At 41.9% G+C, this 18,855-nt stretch overlaps 1 protein-coding gene across 2 annotated transcripts in view; it reads right to left on the bottom strand.

Annotated features, from left to right (window-relative positions):
- The window catches only part of VARS2 (valyl-tRNA synthetase 2, mitochondrial), a 1,808,135-nt gene that overhangs the window by 327,863 nt on the left and 1,461,417 nt on the right, over nt 1–18,855 (bottom strand). For both annotated transcript variants that reach the window (XM_044084462.1, XM_044084463.1), the window contains exon 23: nt 13,143–13,221. In XM_044084462.1, the coding sequence (XP_043940397.1) occupies nt 13,143–13,221 (79 nt within the window). The remainder of the gene's footprint in view (nt 1–13,142; nt 13,222–18,855) is intronic.

The following is an 18,855-nucleotide window of genomic DNA, read 5'->3' as shown; positions in this document are numbered from 1 at the left end:
TCTTAAGTCTTGAGTTACTAACCAAGCATTCTTGCCTAGCACAGGCAGTAGTTGTTGTAAAGTCATCATTTTGAATTTTAGAATGTCCAGGAATGTGTTTAGAATCGATAAGTCCAGTACTGGATGCCATGAATTGTCTTTTCTGGGTACCAGGAAAAGTCTTGAATAAAATCCTTGTCCTTTTTCCTTTTCTGGTACCGGCTGAATAGCCCCAATATCCATGAGGGACATGACTTGCTTCTGGGCCTCTGCCCACTGGTTTTGTGGAAGATCCAGCCATCCATTTGGAATTGGCAAAGTATGGAAATGAAATCTATACCCCTGGGATACTATGTTTAATACCCACTTGTCCTGGGTAATTAACTGCCAATTTTGAGCATGAAGTGCTAGTTTTCCCCCCCAAGGGGGCTGCCAAAAGATAAGTGCTTGGAGATGGTAGAGGAAAGTCATTGATACTGCTTATTGTAGGGTTGTGCTTTATGTCCTCCAGATTTGGAGGTGGAGGCACCCCATTGCTTTGACCTGTAAGAACCCTATGACTGATATCTGGAGCCTTTTGAGCGCCTGGGTTTGCCCTGAGTGGCTCTGTTGGACACAGGAAAGGACCAATTTTTAGTAGGCCAGTGTCTACTGAACCTGGGTGGCTGCACTTGCAAGAAATCTTTTACAGTTTGCATATATTTAGCTTTGTCTTCCATTTTCTTTAAAACCTCTTCTGCCTTATTACCAAACAGAGTATCATGCTGCAAAGGGGCATCCAACAATTTAGCTTTAACATGATCAGGCAGGTTTTGCTCCTTGAGCCAGGCATGCCTTCTAATCACAGATCCAGTAATGGTGGCCCTACAAGAGGCCTCCAAAGAATCAAAACCACATATGCTTTCCAACCTGTTCTGCTGAATGCAATAAATCCTCTAACTCTTATTTTCCACACAATCAGAAATCAACATAATTTTCTCTTTCAGTAAGCCCATAACATGCTGTTGATATTTAAGCATATGAAACTGGCAGTTTAAAGCCCTGATTGCCAAGGTTGCAGACGTATAAACCTTCTTACCCCATCTATCTAGCACCCTGGAATCTCTATCAGAAGGGGTAGGATTTTTGGCTGTAGAAGCCTTAACACCCTTGGGACCCTGAAAAATAGTTTCAGGATCAGCAGCAGGATTTTTGAAAAGAAAATTTGTGGGAGTCAGGAACCCTGTAATAGCTATATATAACCACAAACTAAGAATAAGAAAATAAAATACGACCAGCCACAGATACCGCAATAAATTTATTATTACAGACAAAAACTTTTTTCTCTGACGTCTCGGCTGAAAAAGCCTTCAAGGAGTAAAAAAGGCATCTAAAAAACTTAGTGAAATACTATAAAACATAACACAACTGAATAATTAAACAATTAAAACAACAACCTCTAATTTAACTCTTCATTTAGCCCACCTGGGTAAAGCGTGTTAAACTTAAGAATATATACTGCTTCCTTAAACTGAAGCAGTTATTTAAGATTATTATTGTCATATACTGACACATTTATTTTCTCTAAAATAGTACCCTGTAACTCATTATTGCTATTATGAAATTCATAAAAATGTGTTGCATAGAACTCTCTAGTTTGCGATTGTAAATATCTCTTGCATGCTCCAACAGTCTGTCTTTAAAGGCCCTCTGTTTCTCCTATATAAAATAGGTTGCAAGGGTACTTAAGAGCATACACCACACCCACAGTATCACAAGAAAAATTATTCCAAGTTTGAAATGGAATATTATTTATAGTAGAAAAACTTTTAACTATAAATTGCAACAATATTGCAACAAGTAGTTCCTACCAAATAAAAATTACGTAATATATTATTAGTTGGCAAAGAGAATCTACCTTTAACTAAAAAATTATGAATATTTCTCCCCGTCTATAGGAAATACCTAAATTAGCATTTAACCAGGGAACAACATTTTTCAACGAACATAAATATTTCCAATGATATTTTACCTGTTCTATGACTACATCACTAAAACATCCATAAATAGTCACAAAATAAATCATCTCTTTACCATCTCTATTCCCAAAAGTTAAAGGGGCTGCAGCATATCTGTCACTACAATGATGCCCTGTAGTTAAAACATTGCATAATTTATTCCAACACTTTTCCAATAGGATATAATTATAACCCCTACTATTAAACATACTTACAGTAGTTCCTATTTCCCATTTAAAATCATCAATATTGTTGCCTAATCTAGCAATCCTAAGCATCTCCCCAAACGGGAGTGCCGAAATAGTATGGGAAGGGTGACAACTATCACCATGTACATACTGTGTACCACAACTAAATTTTCTGTATACAGAAGTGGATAATTCAGTACCATGATTGATGCTAAGCACCACATCCAAAAAAGGAATACATGTCCCCATCTTAAAGCCATCAAATTGTAAACCAAATCTATTGCTGTGTAACATATCAATAAAACAAGATACCAATTCTCAGCCACCTTCACATATAAAAATTATCATCAATGTATCGAAAATATCTAATAACACAGTCATGAAAAAATTGATTTCTATAGATATATTAATTCTCAAAGAGACCCATGCATAAACTGGCATACATGGGGGCAAAGGCAGCCCCCATAGCTGTTCCTTTTATTTTGCTTATAAAGGTCATTATTAAATTCAAAAAAATTATGGGTCAAACAAAAATAGACCAACTCAATTATATATTCTGTAACAGGTGAACTACCTAAAAAAAAATCTCAAGGCTTCCAGGCCAGAATTATGATTTAAATTCGTATAAAGACTTTTAACATCAATCGAGAAAAAATACATATTCTTATTCCATTTAATATCACTTATTTTTGCCAAAAAAATCAAATACATCACGAATATAAGAGGGCAAAGTATAGACCACAGGGGCTAAATAATTATGTAAAAAATGAGCCCAACCTGTGAGTAAAATACTCAACCTGAAACTATTGGTCTTCCAGGAGGCTTCAGAGAAGTCCTGACTCTCCCAGTGAAAATGTTCCCTTAAAGTATGCAAAGTCTCTCCAAAAGAGTAATCCTCAGGAGGAGATGCAGATGGGATGGATTCCTCTGCATCAGAATCCTCATAGGGTGGAATAGAAAATTCCTGATCAGAAGAGGAATCAGAAGAAATGGAAACCTGATCTGAAAATTCATAGTCAGTGCTTTGCCTAGGCCTCTTAGCAGGGGGGGGGGGGGGGGGGGCCTGATCAAGGTAATTAAATCCTCAGCCATTTTGATCATTTGTTTTTTAAGCATAGGGGCCTGAGCATGTGGCTCATGCGTCAGTTTTCTAGACATAGAAGTTATTTTTCACCTTGGCTTTGTTGCTGGCATCGGTTTAATGTAAAAATGTTGAGGCCTGAAAACACCCTCAGAAGCTGGTGCCTGCTCAGCGGCTCTGGACCCATCCAAGGGAGAGACATTCACAGGTTCAATACTTTGCGAATCTCGTGGCATACTGGACTCCGAATGGGTCTCGGTAGAGGCGTGCAACTCAAAAGTAGCGGGTATCCGGGGCTGCGAAAGCGCCTCACTGAGTACCGGCGAACCAGCTTAGGAGAAGCTTCGTCATCGGTTTTGGACCTCGATGGTCTGTCTCTGTCTTTTTCCTTGCGTTTTTTGTGAACTCCGGTAGTCGGATTGTTAACCAACGACATTTCAGGGTAGTTAAATCTTGAACCAAAATATTTAGAAGCAAAAATATACCGACGCTTAATAGTGTGTTGGTTAAATTTAGCACAAAACCGACAGCAAGGCACGTTGTGATCAGGGCCTGGGCAAGGAACACAGTACAAATGCAAATCCTTATGAGGTATTTGGTTCCCACAAGTAATGTAATTATTAATTTTTACCGACATCAGTAAAGAGCAAGAAAAAGTTTCCCCAACGAGGTACTTAGCTTTAGTTTGAAGACTTCGGTTCTGAAACTCGAATACGAAGAGTCGGCTGACCGACACTTGCAAACTGCTTCAGCTTTGGGCACCGAGCGGCAAGAAAGACGGATTAAAATGGCGTTGGCTGCATGTTTTATACCCCTGACGACCTGACATCATGGAAGAGGAGACAGCAACCAACGCAGGACCCAAGACTTTGTTATTCAGGCCGACTGAGGACAACCTGCCAGCAGATTACCCAAATGTAATGACTGCAACAGTGAAACATGAAGAACATCCAAGACTGCAACAGTGAATACACTCGAACATCTACATTTATGGTAAGTGTACACAACTGTATTATGTTCTTCATGTTTCACTGTTGCAGTCATCACATTTGGGTTGATTCCCAAAGCCAAGGAAGGGTGGAGGCAGTTAAATAGCATTTGGGGCTAGCAATCAGGCCTTGTAAGACTGCTGTGGCAAATCCAGCTCTGGATTTAGAAAAGACAGGCAGGTGGTAATGCTTGGTGAAAGTATGTACAGAGCTCCACGTGGCAGCTTCCCGGATGTCCCTGGTAGGGACTCCTCTGAGAAATGCTGTAGAGGTAGATGCAGCCCTGATGGAATATGATCTTATCCCCTGTGGGGCACGTTTTCCACGGTGCTTGTAGCAGAAATGGATGCAATGGGCTATCCATTTGGAAATGGTTTGCTTTGAAATGGCCTTCCCCTCTGCCCCTGCAGCAAAACTAACTAGCAGCTGGTCCGACTTTCTGAGAGGCTTAGTTCGGTCCTTCTAGAATGTAAGCTGTCTGTGCACACCCAGAGAATGCAATATCCTTTCCCCCTTATTTTGAGGATTAGGGGAAAAAGTGGGCAAACGAATGGACTGGTTTAGAGCCACACTAGAGACCACCTTGGGCATAAAGGATGGATTAGTCCTGAGGGAAAGCCTGTCCGCATGGAAGATAATGAAGGGATCCACTGCCATGAGGGCCGGCAGTTCAGACACTCTTCTTGCTGAAGTGATGGCTAGAAGGAAGTCTGTTTTCCAGGAAAGGAATTTCAGTTCTGCTGTAGCAGCTGGTTCGAAGGGTGGAAGAGTGAATTTTTCCAATACAAAGTTAAGGTCCCAGGCTGGAGTGGGAGCTCTCCTAGGGGCCCTTACATTTTAGGTCCCTCTAAGGAATTGTTTTAGCAGGGGATGAGAGAAGAGGGGTTGCTCAGTATTATAATGAGCTGAAATGGCAGAAGCATGAATTTTAATTGAAGAGAAAGATAGGCCCTTGTGCAGCGTTTCTGTTAAATAATCTAGAATATGGGGTAAGCTGGGCACTGTTGTACCCCTCCCCTGAGCCTGGCTCCAGGAACAATATGTTTTCCACTTTTCTGAATAGGATTTTCTAGTACTAGGCCTCCTTGCCTTAAGAATGACATTCAGCACCTGCTTGCTGAGGGTTGCTAAGGGTGAGCTCAGGGAATTAGCCAGGCTGCAAGGTTCAGGGTTTGAAGCCGAGGGTGCAGAATCTGGCCCACCTGCTGGGGACAGCAGGCAGGGGGTCCGTGGCAGGTGCCATGGTTGTAGCCTTGTCAGACTGCGCAAAAGGGGATACCAGTGATGGCATGGCCAGTCTGGGGCAATCAGTATTGTCCTCAGCTTGTGCTGTTTGATCTTTAGCAGAACCTGAGAGAGAGGGGGAAAGGCATAAATTGAGAGGCTTTCCCAGGAAAAAGACAGGGCATCCACTTTTCAAGCTTGACTGTGGGGAGCTCTGGTGCAGAATTTGTTCAAATGGTAGTTCTGAGGGGAGGCAAACAGGTCTACCTCTGCTGACCCGCAATCATTCCTCAAGAGCTTGAATATTTTGGGTTCCAGTTTCCATTCATGTGGGTCTATGAGATTTTTGCTTAAATTGTCTGCCAGTGAATTTAGTTCGTCTGGCAGGAATTGAGCTTGCAGGTTCACTTGGAAGTTCAAGGCTGTGTTCCACAGAGCCATGGTTAGTCTGCAGAGTGGGTAGCAATGGGTCCCCCCCTGCTTGCTTATGTACCACATAACTGTTGTGTTGTCTGTCTTTACTAGTAGTTGTCTAGGAAGAATAAGGTCTTTGAAGGCTGTCAGAGAATTCTGTACAGCTAACATTTCTTTTTGATTGTTATGTAGGTGCATCTGTTTTGGGGTCCATTTGCCCTGAATGCACTGCCCTGCCATGTGAGCCCCCCATGCATAGTCTGATGCATCTGTTGTCAGGGTTTGGGCGGCAGGGGGTAGAGTGAAAGGGAGTCCCTTGTTGTGGTAGCAGACCTCTGCCCACCAAAGAAACTCTGTCGTTAGACAAGGAATGATAGGAATCATTGTTTCTAGGTCCTAAGAATGTTGACACCATAGACTTTTCAGATACCACTGAAGTTTCCTCATATGCAGTCTTGCATATGGAATTAACAGAATGTAAGAGGCCATGAATCCCAGGACTTGCAGGATCTTCTTTGCAGAGAGCTAGGTTTTTGTGGCCAGTAGGCTGAAGTAGGTTGTCAAATAAACTTGTTTCTCCGGAGTGAGGAATGCCATCTGGGAAGTTGTGTTCAAGCTCAAGCTTGCTCCCAGGAATACAATCTGTTGGCAGGGTACTAGGTGTGATTTCTTCTCGTTGATGGTGTACCCCAGTGAGGTTAGAAGTCTCTTTACAAATGCCAGGTGTTGTAATAGCAAGTCCTGACTTTCTGCCTGAATCAGGCAATCGTCCTATGGGTAAATCTGAATATTTCTCTGTCTGCAAAATGCAATGGCTGGAGCTAGGCACTTGTGAATGCCCTGGGCGCAGTAGATAAACCAAAGGGAAGTGCAGAGAACTGATAGGGCATGGAGTCCGCCCTGAAATGTAGGTATTGTCTGTAGGATTCCCTTATTGGGATGTGCAGGTAAGCTTCCTTTAAGTCTAGGGTTGCCAGCCAGGCATTCTTGGCTAGCAATAGAAAGAAGCTGCTGAAGAGTTAGCAATTTGAATTTTGGAACCACCAGAAAGGTTTTGAGAATATATTTTGGAACCACCAGTAAGGTTTTGGGAATAGACAGGCCCAGGACAGGACGCCAGGAGTTTTCTTTTCTGGGAACCAGGAACAGTCTTGAATAAAAACCTTGTCCCTTTTGTTCTGCTGGAACAGGTTGAATAGCCCTGATACTGAGGAGAGAAAGAGCACTTGTTTTTGGGCCTCAGCCCACTGATTGGGGGGAGGTCTGGCCATCCACTTGTGGTTGGTAATGAGTGGAAGTGGAACCTGTATCCTAGGGAAACTATGTTTAAAACCCATTTGTCCTGGGTAATGAGTTCCCAGTTTTTTGCATGCAGGGAGAGCTTTCCTCCTAAGGGAGCCAGTAGTTGAACAGGGATTGGAAGAGCTAAGGATTAGTCATTGTGCCATTTTTCCAAAGGGGGGAGGCTTACTACTCCCTGCTTTGGAAGTGGGAGCTCCCTCACTGCTTAGATCTCTGCATAGCCTGAGACTGAAGTCTTAGCTGTCTGCTGCTCCTGGGTTTGGACTGAGAATGCCTGGAAGGGGCTGGAAAAGACCAGTACTTTGAAGGCCAATGCCTACTGAATCCAGGAAGCTGTACTTGTAAGAAATCTTTAACAGTTTGCATAGATTTAGCTTTTTCCTCCATCCTTTTGAGGACTTCTGCTTTGTTGCCAAAAAGGCAGTCTTGGTTTAAGGGTGCATCCAGTAATTTAGCTTTAACATGAACTGTCAAGTTTTGTTCCTTAAGCCAAGCATGTCTTCTAAGTACAGACCCAGTGACAGCAGCCTTGCAAGATGCTTCCAAAGCATCAAAACCACATTGCAAAGTATGTTTACCAACTTGTTCAACAGAATGCATTAACTCTTGCAACTCTTTGTGTTCAGCACAGTCAGGAATCAACATAATTTTCTGTTTTAATAGTCCCATAATATGCTGCTGATACTTTAACATATGAAACTGGCAATTTAAAGCCCTAATGGCCAAAGTAGCAGAAGTGTATACTTTCTTACCCCATCTGCCTAAAGCTCTAGAGTCCCTATCAGAAGGGGTAGGATTTTTGGCAGTAGTAGCCTTAATGCCTTTTGGTCTTTGGGAAATGGTCTCTGGATCCGCAGAGGAATTTGTGAGAGTCAGGTACTGTGTAGTACCTGTCAGGTTTCCTGAGAGCTGGAGGCAACGTGTCTGGGGTAAGGCTGGATTCCAAGAAAACATCATCTACAATCTCCAGAACAGGAGGGATAGCCAGAGGCCTGTGTTGTGGCATGAGTAAAAATTCCCTAAGTCTCTTTTTGGACTTAGAATAGCCTTGGTTTTCCCAGCAGAAATGCTCCCTAAGGGTATGCAAGGGTTCACCAAAATAAAAATCTTCTGGAGGAGAAGCAGAGGGAATGGAATCCTCTGCATCAGAATCCTCATAAGTAGATAGGGGTAAAACCTGGTAGTCAGAAGGAACAGAGATATCAGATTCCTGATCACAAGAGTCAGAAGGAAAATCAGTTTTAAGTCTCTTAGAGGGGGAAGGCTGACTTCCCCTAATTAAGGTAATAAGGTCTTCAGCCATTATAATCATTTGTTTTTGAGGCATATGGGCCTGAGTATGCGGTTTGGTCATCGGTTTTCTAGGCATAGTGCAAGCTTTAGGCCTGAGGAATTTGGTATTTCGAGCTTGAAACGAAGTTGTCAGTTTAATATGAAAGTCGGTAGGCCTGAATACACCCTCAGAAGCCGGTACCTGCACAGCGGCTCCGGACCCATCCAAGGTAGAGACATCCACAGCTTCCATAGTCGAAGAAGCATCTTGTGGCATACCGGACTCTGAATGGGTCTCAGTAGAGGCCTGTGAATCTGTAGTAGTGGGCATTAGAGGCTATGAAAGTGCATTACTGAGTACCAGCGGACTGGTGACTAGCTTAATAGAAGCGTCGTCGGCAGTTTTGGACCTATGCGGTCTGTCTCTGTCTTTATCCTTATGTTTTTTTGGAAGATCAGTAGTCGGATGGCTTAATGAAGTCATTTCGGAGTACAGAGACCGAGAACGAAAGTACTTGGCTACAAAAATAGCCTGATGAATAGTTTTGGGCATTGAACAAGGCACAAAACCAACAGCGAGGGACGTTGTGGTCAGGGCCTAGACAGGTGACGCAGTAAGAATGAAAATCTCTAGGAGGTATTTGCTTTCCACAGGCAAGACAATTGTTAATTTTTTCTGACATCAGTTAGAACAAGAAAAAAGGATCCCCAACGGGGTACTTATCTTTTTGAAGACTTCAGGTCTGAAACTCGAAAATGAAAATTTCAGGAGTCGGATGACCGGCACTTGAGAACTGCTTCTGCTTCGGGTACTGCACGGCAAGAAAGACTGATGTAATGGCATCGGCTGCATGTTTTATACCTCTGACGACCTGATGTCATAGAAGAAGTGACAACATCTGAAGCAGTAATCCAAAGACTCTGGTATTCAGGCCGGCTGAGGGCTACCTGCAGGCAGATAACCCAAATGTGATGACTGCAACAGTGAAATTATTACTGATACGTTGGTTAACAAGGCTCTTTCTAAAGCTAAAAGCACTGCCTCCATGGGACCAGATGGTGTAGGCTGTGTCATACGCGAGCTCCAAAAGGAATTAACCCCACATCTTAATACCCTGTTCAGTCTCAGCCTCTCCACAGGATATGTGCCCACAGAATGGCGCATGGCAATGGTGGTCCCGCTACACAAGGGTGGGGCCACAACTGACCCTGGGAACTACCGACCAATAAGCCTGACCAGTCTGATCTGTAAGGCTATGGAGCAAATTATTATGGAATTCATAAATAGAGAGATTGGGAACCTCCAGTCGCTGGACCCCACACAGTTCGGCTTCGTCAAGGGCAGATCATGCCTCCTGAACCTGGTGGATTTCTTTGAAACAGTTACTCAGGCTATAGACAAGGGAAAGGAGGTACACACGGCTTACCGTGACCTTGCTAAAGCATTTGACACCATTTCCCATTCAGGTATTATTGATAAGCTCACCAGCCTGGGCATACGTCACAAGATGGATCGCAAACTGGCTCTCAGACAGATCCCATAAAGTAAGAGTAGTGGGATCTATGTCAGAATCCAGACCAGTAACGAGTGGTGTGCCTCAGGGCTCTGTCCTGGGGCCCCTCCTGTTTGGCGTATACTTCTCAGAAGTACAGGCAAGCACGGAAGGGCTGTGGCTGACTACGTTTGCGGACGACTGCAAACTGGGTGCTACAACAGAGTTTCCGGCCGACATGGAGATCCTCCAGAAGGGCCTAAATGCGACTGATGCATGGTGTCAAAGCCATGGTCTCAAGCTAAATGCAAAAAAATGCGTAGTAATCCCCTTTGGAAAAAACAGAGTACCCGCAAACTACAACACAGGAGGTAATCCCCTGAAATCTGAAGAAGAAATAAGGGCTCTAGGGACCCAAGTAGACAGTCAGCTTTCCTTTGATAACCATGTTGCCAAAGTGGTTAGAAAATACTTTACTTCTATGTGACCCATCTGATCACGAAAGGGTACGCATCAAGATCTAAGGATGTAATGGTGCCCCTCTACTCTTCCCTCATCGGACCCATTATTGAGTACAATGCACCAATTGGAATGTACCTGGCTAGACATCTCCAGCAGCTAGAGAGACCACAGAGGTACCTAACCAAGAGGATTACTGGCCTCAAACAGTTGCCCTATGCAGCACGACTGAAAAAGCTAAGACTGTTCTCTGTTGCATACCGCTTTCTCAGAGGCGATCTCTGTCTAATGTACAGAGCCATGTCCAATCCAGAATTGCTGAACATGCTCGATCCTAGCAAAACCAAATCTACTCGAGCTACACGCTCTAGGGATATAAACCTCAACACAACAATGAATAGAACATGCTGGAGGGACAGATTCCCTTCGCAGAAACTTCCCTTACTATGGAACAGGGTCCCGATCTACATAAGACAGAGCCCTTCACTATCACTGTTCAAGAGGAACCTTGATGAGTGGATGGGTAACAGAAAGTTCACACTGGGGATCACGCCAACAGCACTACTAGATAGGGGCCAAGGGTACTAGCTGCTAGTACAAGGGTCTAGGGAACTACTAAAGGGGTGGTGAATACCGCACAACGTGGCTGGGCTAATATATGCCTTCGGGCAGATAGCCCAGTACCAACCTATGAACCTATGAAACATGAAGTTCATCAAAATAATCATCCTGATTAACAAAAAACAACCAAATAAAAGAGTTTGTCCACAGTGACATGAGCATGGGAGGAAAACAAGCACATGGGATGTCCAAACCCTTCAACATGCTGATGTTATTCTCATACCTAGCTACCAGCTTGTCATGTCTTTAATATCCTCCTAGTACTATTAACTTCCTATTCATTCGGATCACCACAATTCTACTAACTCTCAATACAGAATTCTCTACCTCTACACTTTCTTATTCTCTCTCTCCATTTCCCTCCACCAATTAATCTATTCACTCTGTATCACCTTCAACCAGAATGTAAATTGTAGGTTTAATTATTGCGGGTAAAGTCCTGTTAATTCCTGCATCTAGAATTTTTTATCCAACTATGTATTTTTTATAATCTATGTATTTTGTATAATCTATGTAATTTTTTTACCACATGTAATTTCTCACTGTTTATTGTCCTGTATTTAATTTTTTTCTCTGTCTGTCTTTGTGTGGAGCTTTTCTCACCAGGCCTCTGCTGAAAATGGGTAATCTCTACCCAGTCAGACTTTCCGGGTTACCAAATGTCAAATAAATAAACAAACAAAATAAATAAAACACACGGACAAAATTAAGTGTTTGCCCTTAGATTTTGGTTCTGGGCATGGGGACTAAGTGGCATTTTTGCTATTTAACCTATCCTGAAAGAGGAAGGGTTTTCCGTTCATGGCTGCAGTCCTTGGGGAGACTAGGAACTGCAGTATTCTGGTGCAAACTGAGCACTTGAAAAATCCACACACTCACTGTGTGGCAGGAGAGTGAATGTGTTAAACTATAAAGCTGTCAGGATTGTGCAGTACAAAATTTGATTTACTGTCTACCTACTGCCAAACACTTAAACAGAAACTCCCCATTTTGTGAAGCCCTAGTATGTATAAGGTAAAATGGACATGTGTTGAGGATACTGGACTGGAATATCGAGGAAGAACTATGGGACACAGCTGATGGCAGGAGGCTGCAGGAGTGGGACAAATAAACAATCGCATAGATAAATAAGGATTTACTATCAAAACTCCGAAGTGCACGTGTGCGTTTATTCATTTCGCTAAACCATATTGCCAAAATTGAAAACTATTTCACGTCTCCATTTTGAACCATGTTAATGCCAATGGTTTGAAATTCATTGTTATGAAAATGTGACCGTTGAATTTCATTTACTGTTCGGTGTTCGTTGATGCAGGTTCTCCATGTTTAAGTTTACATTCGATTTTCAGCCCCTTTGAAACTGTACTTCGATGTACCACTAGTCAATGAAGTGCACTTCAGGATTATGACAGTAAACCATAAGTGCTTGTATCTGTCAATGATGTCTGGCATTTAGGAAAGACACTTGAAGCTACGAACTGCTAATCAGCATCCTGTACTTCTGTGTATGATTAAAATTTCACTTGCAAACACTGCAATTCTTACTTCACTTAACCAGATGGTGCTTCAGCAACACCCCCTACAAAAATCTAACTGCAGCTATTTTACTTACCTGGTTAGTAAACAAAGGAGAAGGGGAGAGAAAGCTGGCACTCTGCAAATTTAACACAAAATAACAACCAAAGATAATTCAAGAAATGCTTTTTTCCGATGACAAGTTTTAAGCCAAGGTGGGATTCTTACTGACACATTTATATGCTTAGTCTTGGGATGCTGCTAGTGGTGTAAACAAGACACACAAATGGTGTTCTGGGTGCCTAAAGGACAGCTAACTTCTGCAAATGAATGCATCTTGTGCTTTCACTCTACAAGTGAACACAATCTGAAAGCTGCTCTTGCAACCATTCCTTACAATGCCTTTTCCAATACCGTTCCTCCTTGTGAATACTTTACCAGTATCACAAACCAATTTTATGACCTGAACTGTTGGAAGTTTAATCATTTGTAAAATTTAAGCTGTAGAAAAGACAATCAGAACATATGGCCCACCAGTCATACAATAACACTTTTGCAATTTTCTTCTCAGGCACAAAACATACTTCCGCATTTTAGATACCACTTACCCTGACTGCTGAAGGAGCAGAGGGCAAACCTCAAGGCATCTGTACCACACTCTGGAATACCCATAGGAAAGTCCTTCTTCTATAAAAACAAACAAAAAAAAAGTCAAAATGAGCAATAATATAACATTTCTAGCATTAAAAGGTGCAGTGGTATGAACAAAGAACATAAACCAAATTAAAACACACAAAATGAAAAAAGTTTTAAAACTCAGTGAGGTACATTTTGAACAAGTGTGTGTGTGTGTGTGTGTGTGTGTGTTTCCAAGTGCACATATACACACTACTGTAGTACCATGATGCTACGAGGGTAACTCTTAACGATAATTTATTTATTTATTTTACTTTTGTTTACTGGGAGAGACCATTTTTAGAGGAGGCTCAGGGAAAAAAGCTCCAGAGAAAAATTACAGAAAATTATAGAAAAAGGAATTTCAATTTAAAAAACATATTAACAGTTTCTATCAATTTAAATGAGCACAGAAATATAACATGATGTAGGATACATACAATAATTAAATGACAACATTAACATACAGAATTTTCTAACAAATTTTAAAGGATTGACACAAATAGAACATAAAATAACAGCTTCTAGCAAATTTTAAAGGACAGACACAAACATAACAGGACACAAGATATGTACACTGCAATTTGAAAAGAAACCTATAAGTATGCACAGTCATAAAGTACACTCAACAGGAGGTATACAAGGTCATAAAATACACACAACAGAGAAAAGTTTGTTTGCCACGTATAACAGTTGCAGGAACGAACCAATGATATACGGGGTCATACAATACCCGCAAAAGGGAATACTTTCATTCCAGAGTGTTATAGATGTGAGGTAAAACATACTTAATTCAATGTATAAAGATGAAAATAGAGTTGTGAATAAATAAGAAGCCTGCTATAGTGGGAAATGTGTGGTTAGAAAGATGAATTACTACTTAGTAGGATATAGAGTGTGGAATTATAGGCACTATAGAAAGGAGGGTGGGTGGAAGTTGAAGAAGACAACAAAGATGGGGCACAGAATGATAGATGAGCTGGAGAAATGCAAGAAATGTGTGATGAGGTGACTAGGTGAGAGGAAAATTAATGTGTGGTAGTAGCAGTATGGTACAAGATATGAAGTAGAAGGGAAAGTTTTAGATAAATGGCAGTGACATGGATAGGCTACAGAACTAGGTGCAGGAGTAAGAAATAGGTGCAGTTGCTAAATTAACCAGGAGTAGTACAAGAGCAAAGCCAATTGTTATGGAGGAAGCCTTTTAGAAGTTTTTTTAAAGTGAGATGAGTTGAAAGTGGTTAGGACTGTTTAGGACTGGTTGGGGGATGGTATTCCATATCTTTAAGATGTAGTTTAAGTAGAGGGAGTCACCAGCTGTATTGCTGGATTTACTGACTTGTGGTAAAGATTTGTTAAGAGGATCGGAGAAGCCTAGTGTTAGTATAAGGTTGGAGCAGAATTTGAAGGATAAGGATTTTATCAGAGTGATGTACTTTTCTGTGAGCAGAGGTTAGTTGTGTACAAGTCAGGTGGGTTGGGAAGTTCTAGCCAGCTTAGTTGATGTAAGGCAGTGCAGTGGTGAGACCTATGTGGTGTCCAGGTGGTGCATTTTGCAATCTTATTATAGCAGCTTTCTAATTTGCAAAGGTCAGTTTTACTTAAGTAAAGATGGGAGAGGCATATAATAGGGTGGAGAGTAGAAAGTATGTGCTACCTCCTGTCTAGTGTTGTTAGTTAAGAAGGACCTAACGCTACACAGTGAGCCAGGTTTTGTGTGTGTTTTCTTAACGGACTGTGATAGATGTAAATCGAATTTCAGACTGTCAATTACTATACCCTGTAGTTTTGTTTGTTGGTGTGGTTGGAGGAGTGCATTTGGATTGGGGTGGGGGAGGGATTGCGTGATTTGCTGGGGTGAAATAGCATCAGCTTAGTCTTAGAGGGGTTCATAATTAGTTGAGCTGCTGAGATACATGATTCAACAGCATTGAAGGATTGCTGGGTTGTGGAAATTGGTGAAAATATTAAATAGTAGGGCCCTAGAATAGCATCTTGGAGAACGCCCAGGTTGACAGGAAGTAGGGAGGACAGCCTCTGGTGCCATTTGGTGGCTTGCTGCCATCCAGATAAGTAGCTATGGAAGCACATGAGAGAAGAGCAGCTGAGTTTTGGGGTAGCAAGTTCATCAAGTAATTTCTGATGGGAGTCCGTATGAAAGACTTTGGCGAGATCTAAAACGATAGAGGAGACTAGCTGTCCATTATTTCTGTGCTGATGAATGGTATTTGTGAAGCTTAGGAGGGCAGTTGTGCTATGGTGTGGGCAGAATCTGTGCCGAGTATGAGATAAAAGATTATTGGTTAGTAGATAGTTTAGAAGCTGAAAGTGGATGCATTTTTCTAGAATTTTGGACACAGGTGATAAGATAGCAATGGGCCTGTAATTTGAGATCTTGGTAGAGTTACCCCCTTTGTGCTGTTGGATGATACAGGATATTTTCCAATTTAAGGGACATCGTGTTCTGAGACAGATCAATATATTGACAGGATAGTCAACAGTGTCAGCTGCTATTTTTAGGAAATCTGTAGGTAGATTATCTGCAGTTAGGGTAGTGGGTTTAAGTTTAGACAGAAGGTTTTTTTTTATAGTGACAGTAGGAACAGATTTTAAGGTGAATGTGTCACTGGTATTACGAGACAGTGATGGAATAGCTGGAGGAGAGTTCAGTTAGTGTTTGGTGAGTGACTGTATGGAATCTGTAAAGTAAGTGTTAAACTATGTGGCTATGCTGTTGGTGTTGGTAGTGGTAATGGGGCTGAGGGTGGCTGTATTGCCAAGGTGAAGGAGTTTATTTAAGGTGCTCTAGAATTTCTTGGGTTGTTGCTGTGCAGCAGAACAGTAAGTCTTTTTGTCAAGTTTAAATTGGGATTTTGCTTTGTTCCTAAGTTTATATTTTTCTAGGTTAGTTTGATTTTCGTTGGTGTGCCAGAGAGTCCAGGCACAGTCTTTTGGTGTCACTTGTTACCCATGGAGCATAGCATGATGTTATTCTAGCAGTTCTACAGGGTGCTAGCCTATTTAAAATATCAAGGAAAGCGGTGTTAAAGAAGTGTACAGCAGAGTCTAGGGGAAGAGTTTTGAGAGCATCTAATCACAGTTTTGTAAAAGTGAGAGAAATATTTGTGGGCTAAATTTATTTTTGTTACGGATTAGGCAAAAACAACCTTCCCTGTGGAGGTTAAGATGGCATCTATTCAAACAGGTGGGGAGATGGTCACTTAAGCTATTGAGGAGGCAACTGGATTGAAAGGTTAGTAAAAGTTTGTTGGTGAGGATCCAAATCCAGTATTAATTCCCTTTTGGAAGTATTGTCAGTTTTAGTTGGGGTTTGAATAATCTGGGCAAATCCATAAAGACTGATGAAGTTATAGGGATCATCAGTATCGTAAGAAAAACAATCAGTATTGAGGTCGCCCATTAGGATGATTTCTTGTGTACAAGTTGAGGAAATCTAATGTAGCATTTCCTCAACAGTATTGGAGTTATACCCTGGTGGGATATACATGGGTCTTATGATTAGATGTTTATTAGTGTTGATGTTTGAGTTTGATAAATAGTATTTCTGAATTATTAAAGTTGGGATTATTGGGGTGAATAAGTTCTAGTTTTAAGTTTTGCTTATACATTATGGCTATGCTCCCTCCACACTTTGTTTAGCTATTGCATCTATGAATGTTACACCTGGGAGGGAGAATTTCACTGTTTGTGATTTCAGGTTTGAAGAGTCAATGGAATGTGTACATGTAAGGATTGCAGATTTCAATTACAGACATTACAGGACTCTCCTATGGTTTTCATACAAAGTACTGATAATTTAACAGCAGTTTATCTACACAATGCCATCAAAAAAGACTGTAGCTAAACAAATACATTTCTGGAAACTGAGAGTTCCAGTATATGACATCAGCATAAAGGTACATTCTCTGTTTATCTCAACTGTCTCTTGAAAAACAGCTAAAAAAAAAGAAGTTATGTCTTACTATAACGTTCTATCTATGTTGTTCATCTTCTTTCATTCATCACTGATGGGGTTCGGTTCCAAGCCCACGGAACCGAGTCGGCCTATTACCAAGCTCGTGACAGCCAAAAAAACTCTTGACCCAAGTCTCTACCCAGAATGCCCTTCTCCCTGTTACCTCAGATCAAGTTTGCTAAGAAAGGAAGTAAAGCCAAAGCCACTTCTAAGCAAGTACTCTAGTGCACCACTTAGACCCAAAGCATCTCCCAGGAGCCTTTGGAGGGGGAAGGAGGGTGGGAAGTGATGAATAAAAGAAGATTAACAACACAGATGGAACGTTATGGTAAGACGTAACTTCTTTATCTGATGTTGTTAATCTTCTATCCATTCATCAATGATGGGACGGATTCCCATGCTACCTTGAGGTCCATGGGCGGCCCTTATGGAAGAACATTCCGGAGTACCATTGAGCCGAAAGCAGCTCTCCCCCTGGAGAGCAGGTCCAATTTGTAATGATTGATAAAGGTATGAGGCTTAGCTCAAGTAGCTGCTGCACAGATGTCATCCATGGATGCTCTGGAATGGAATGCTATAGAAGTTGCCATAGATCTAGTGGAGCGGGCTTTAACTTGTGGCTTGGATTCATTATGGAATGAATAAGTGACACATATGCAGTCCCTTAGTCATTTTGATAATGTAACCTTGGAAACAGCCTCTCCCATTTTGGGTCCCGAAAAGGAGATGAAAAGCTGTTCAGGTTTATGGATAGGTTTGGTCCTGTCTAGGTAAAACCTTAATTGTCTCTGTACGTCAAAGGTGTGAAGGCAATACTCTCCTCTATTGGCAAAATTCAGAAAGAACACTGGTAGATCAATGGACTGGTTAATAGAGAATTCAGAAACAACTTTGGGAAGAAAGGATGGGTTCATTCGAAGTGACACTGTCTTTATGAAAGACCAGGTAGGGCCTTTTGACACACAATGCCTGCAGCTCCGACACTCTTCTGGCAGAGGTAATGGCTACCAGGAACAAAGATTTCCAAGACAAAAGCTTTAGGTCACACTTAGCCACAGGCTCAAAGGGCTTTATAGTCAAAGACTAGAGGACTAAAGTGAGGTTCCATGGTACTACGGGCTGTCTGAGAGGAGGCCTGAGATGAGAGGTCCCTCTGAGGAAAGCCTTGCAAAGGCGTAACGAAATAAGAGGGGTGCCATCTACACCATTGTGGAAGTTGGAAATTGTTGCCAGATGTACATGAACTGTACAGGCAGAGGCTCCGTTATCAAAAAACTTAGCCAAATATTGAAGCACTGCAGTAACTGGAGCCAAATACGGGTCTAGCATGTTATCCTTGAACCAAATGGAAAACCTTTTCCATTTATCCTGATATAGTCTTCTGGTGGATGGTTTGTGAGAGGCCAGAATGATGTCTCGAACAGGTGAGGAGAGGTTAGCCTGCCTGGCAACTAGTGGAAGTGGAGAAACCAAGCTGTCAGCTTGACAGTGGACAGGTTTGGGTGACTCAACCCTTGGAGGTGAGTGATCAGATATGGTAGAGGGTACAGAATCCACGGCGGGAATACTAGGTGAGGCCGAAGAAAGGGAACCCAAACTTGTCGAGGCCAGAATGGGGCTATGAGGATCACCTTGCATCTCAACCAAAGAGCTTTCTTTAGAAATTGTGG

The sequence above is a fragment of the Protopterus annectens genome, chromosome 9.part0 (assembly GCF_019279795.1).
Source record: "Protopterus annectens isolate FY-2018-M chromosome 9.part0, PAN1.0, whole genome shotgun sequence".
In the NCBI taxonomy this organism is placed as follows: domain Eukaryota; kingdom Metazoa; phylum Chordata; order Ceratodontiformes; family Protopteridae; genus Protopterus; species Protopterus annectens.
Note: the sequence above shows the minus strand (reverse complement) of the source record. Positions and strands in the feature narration are given on the sequence as shown.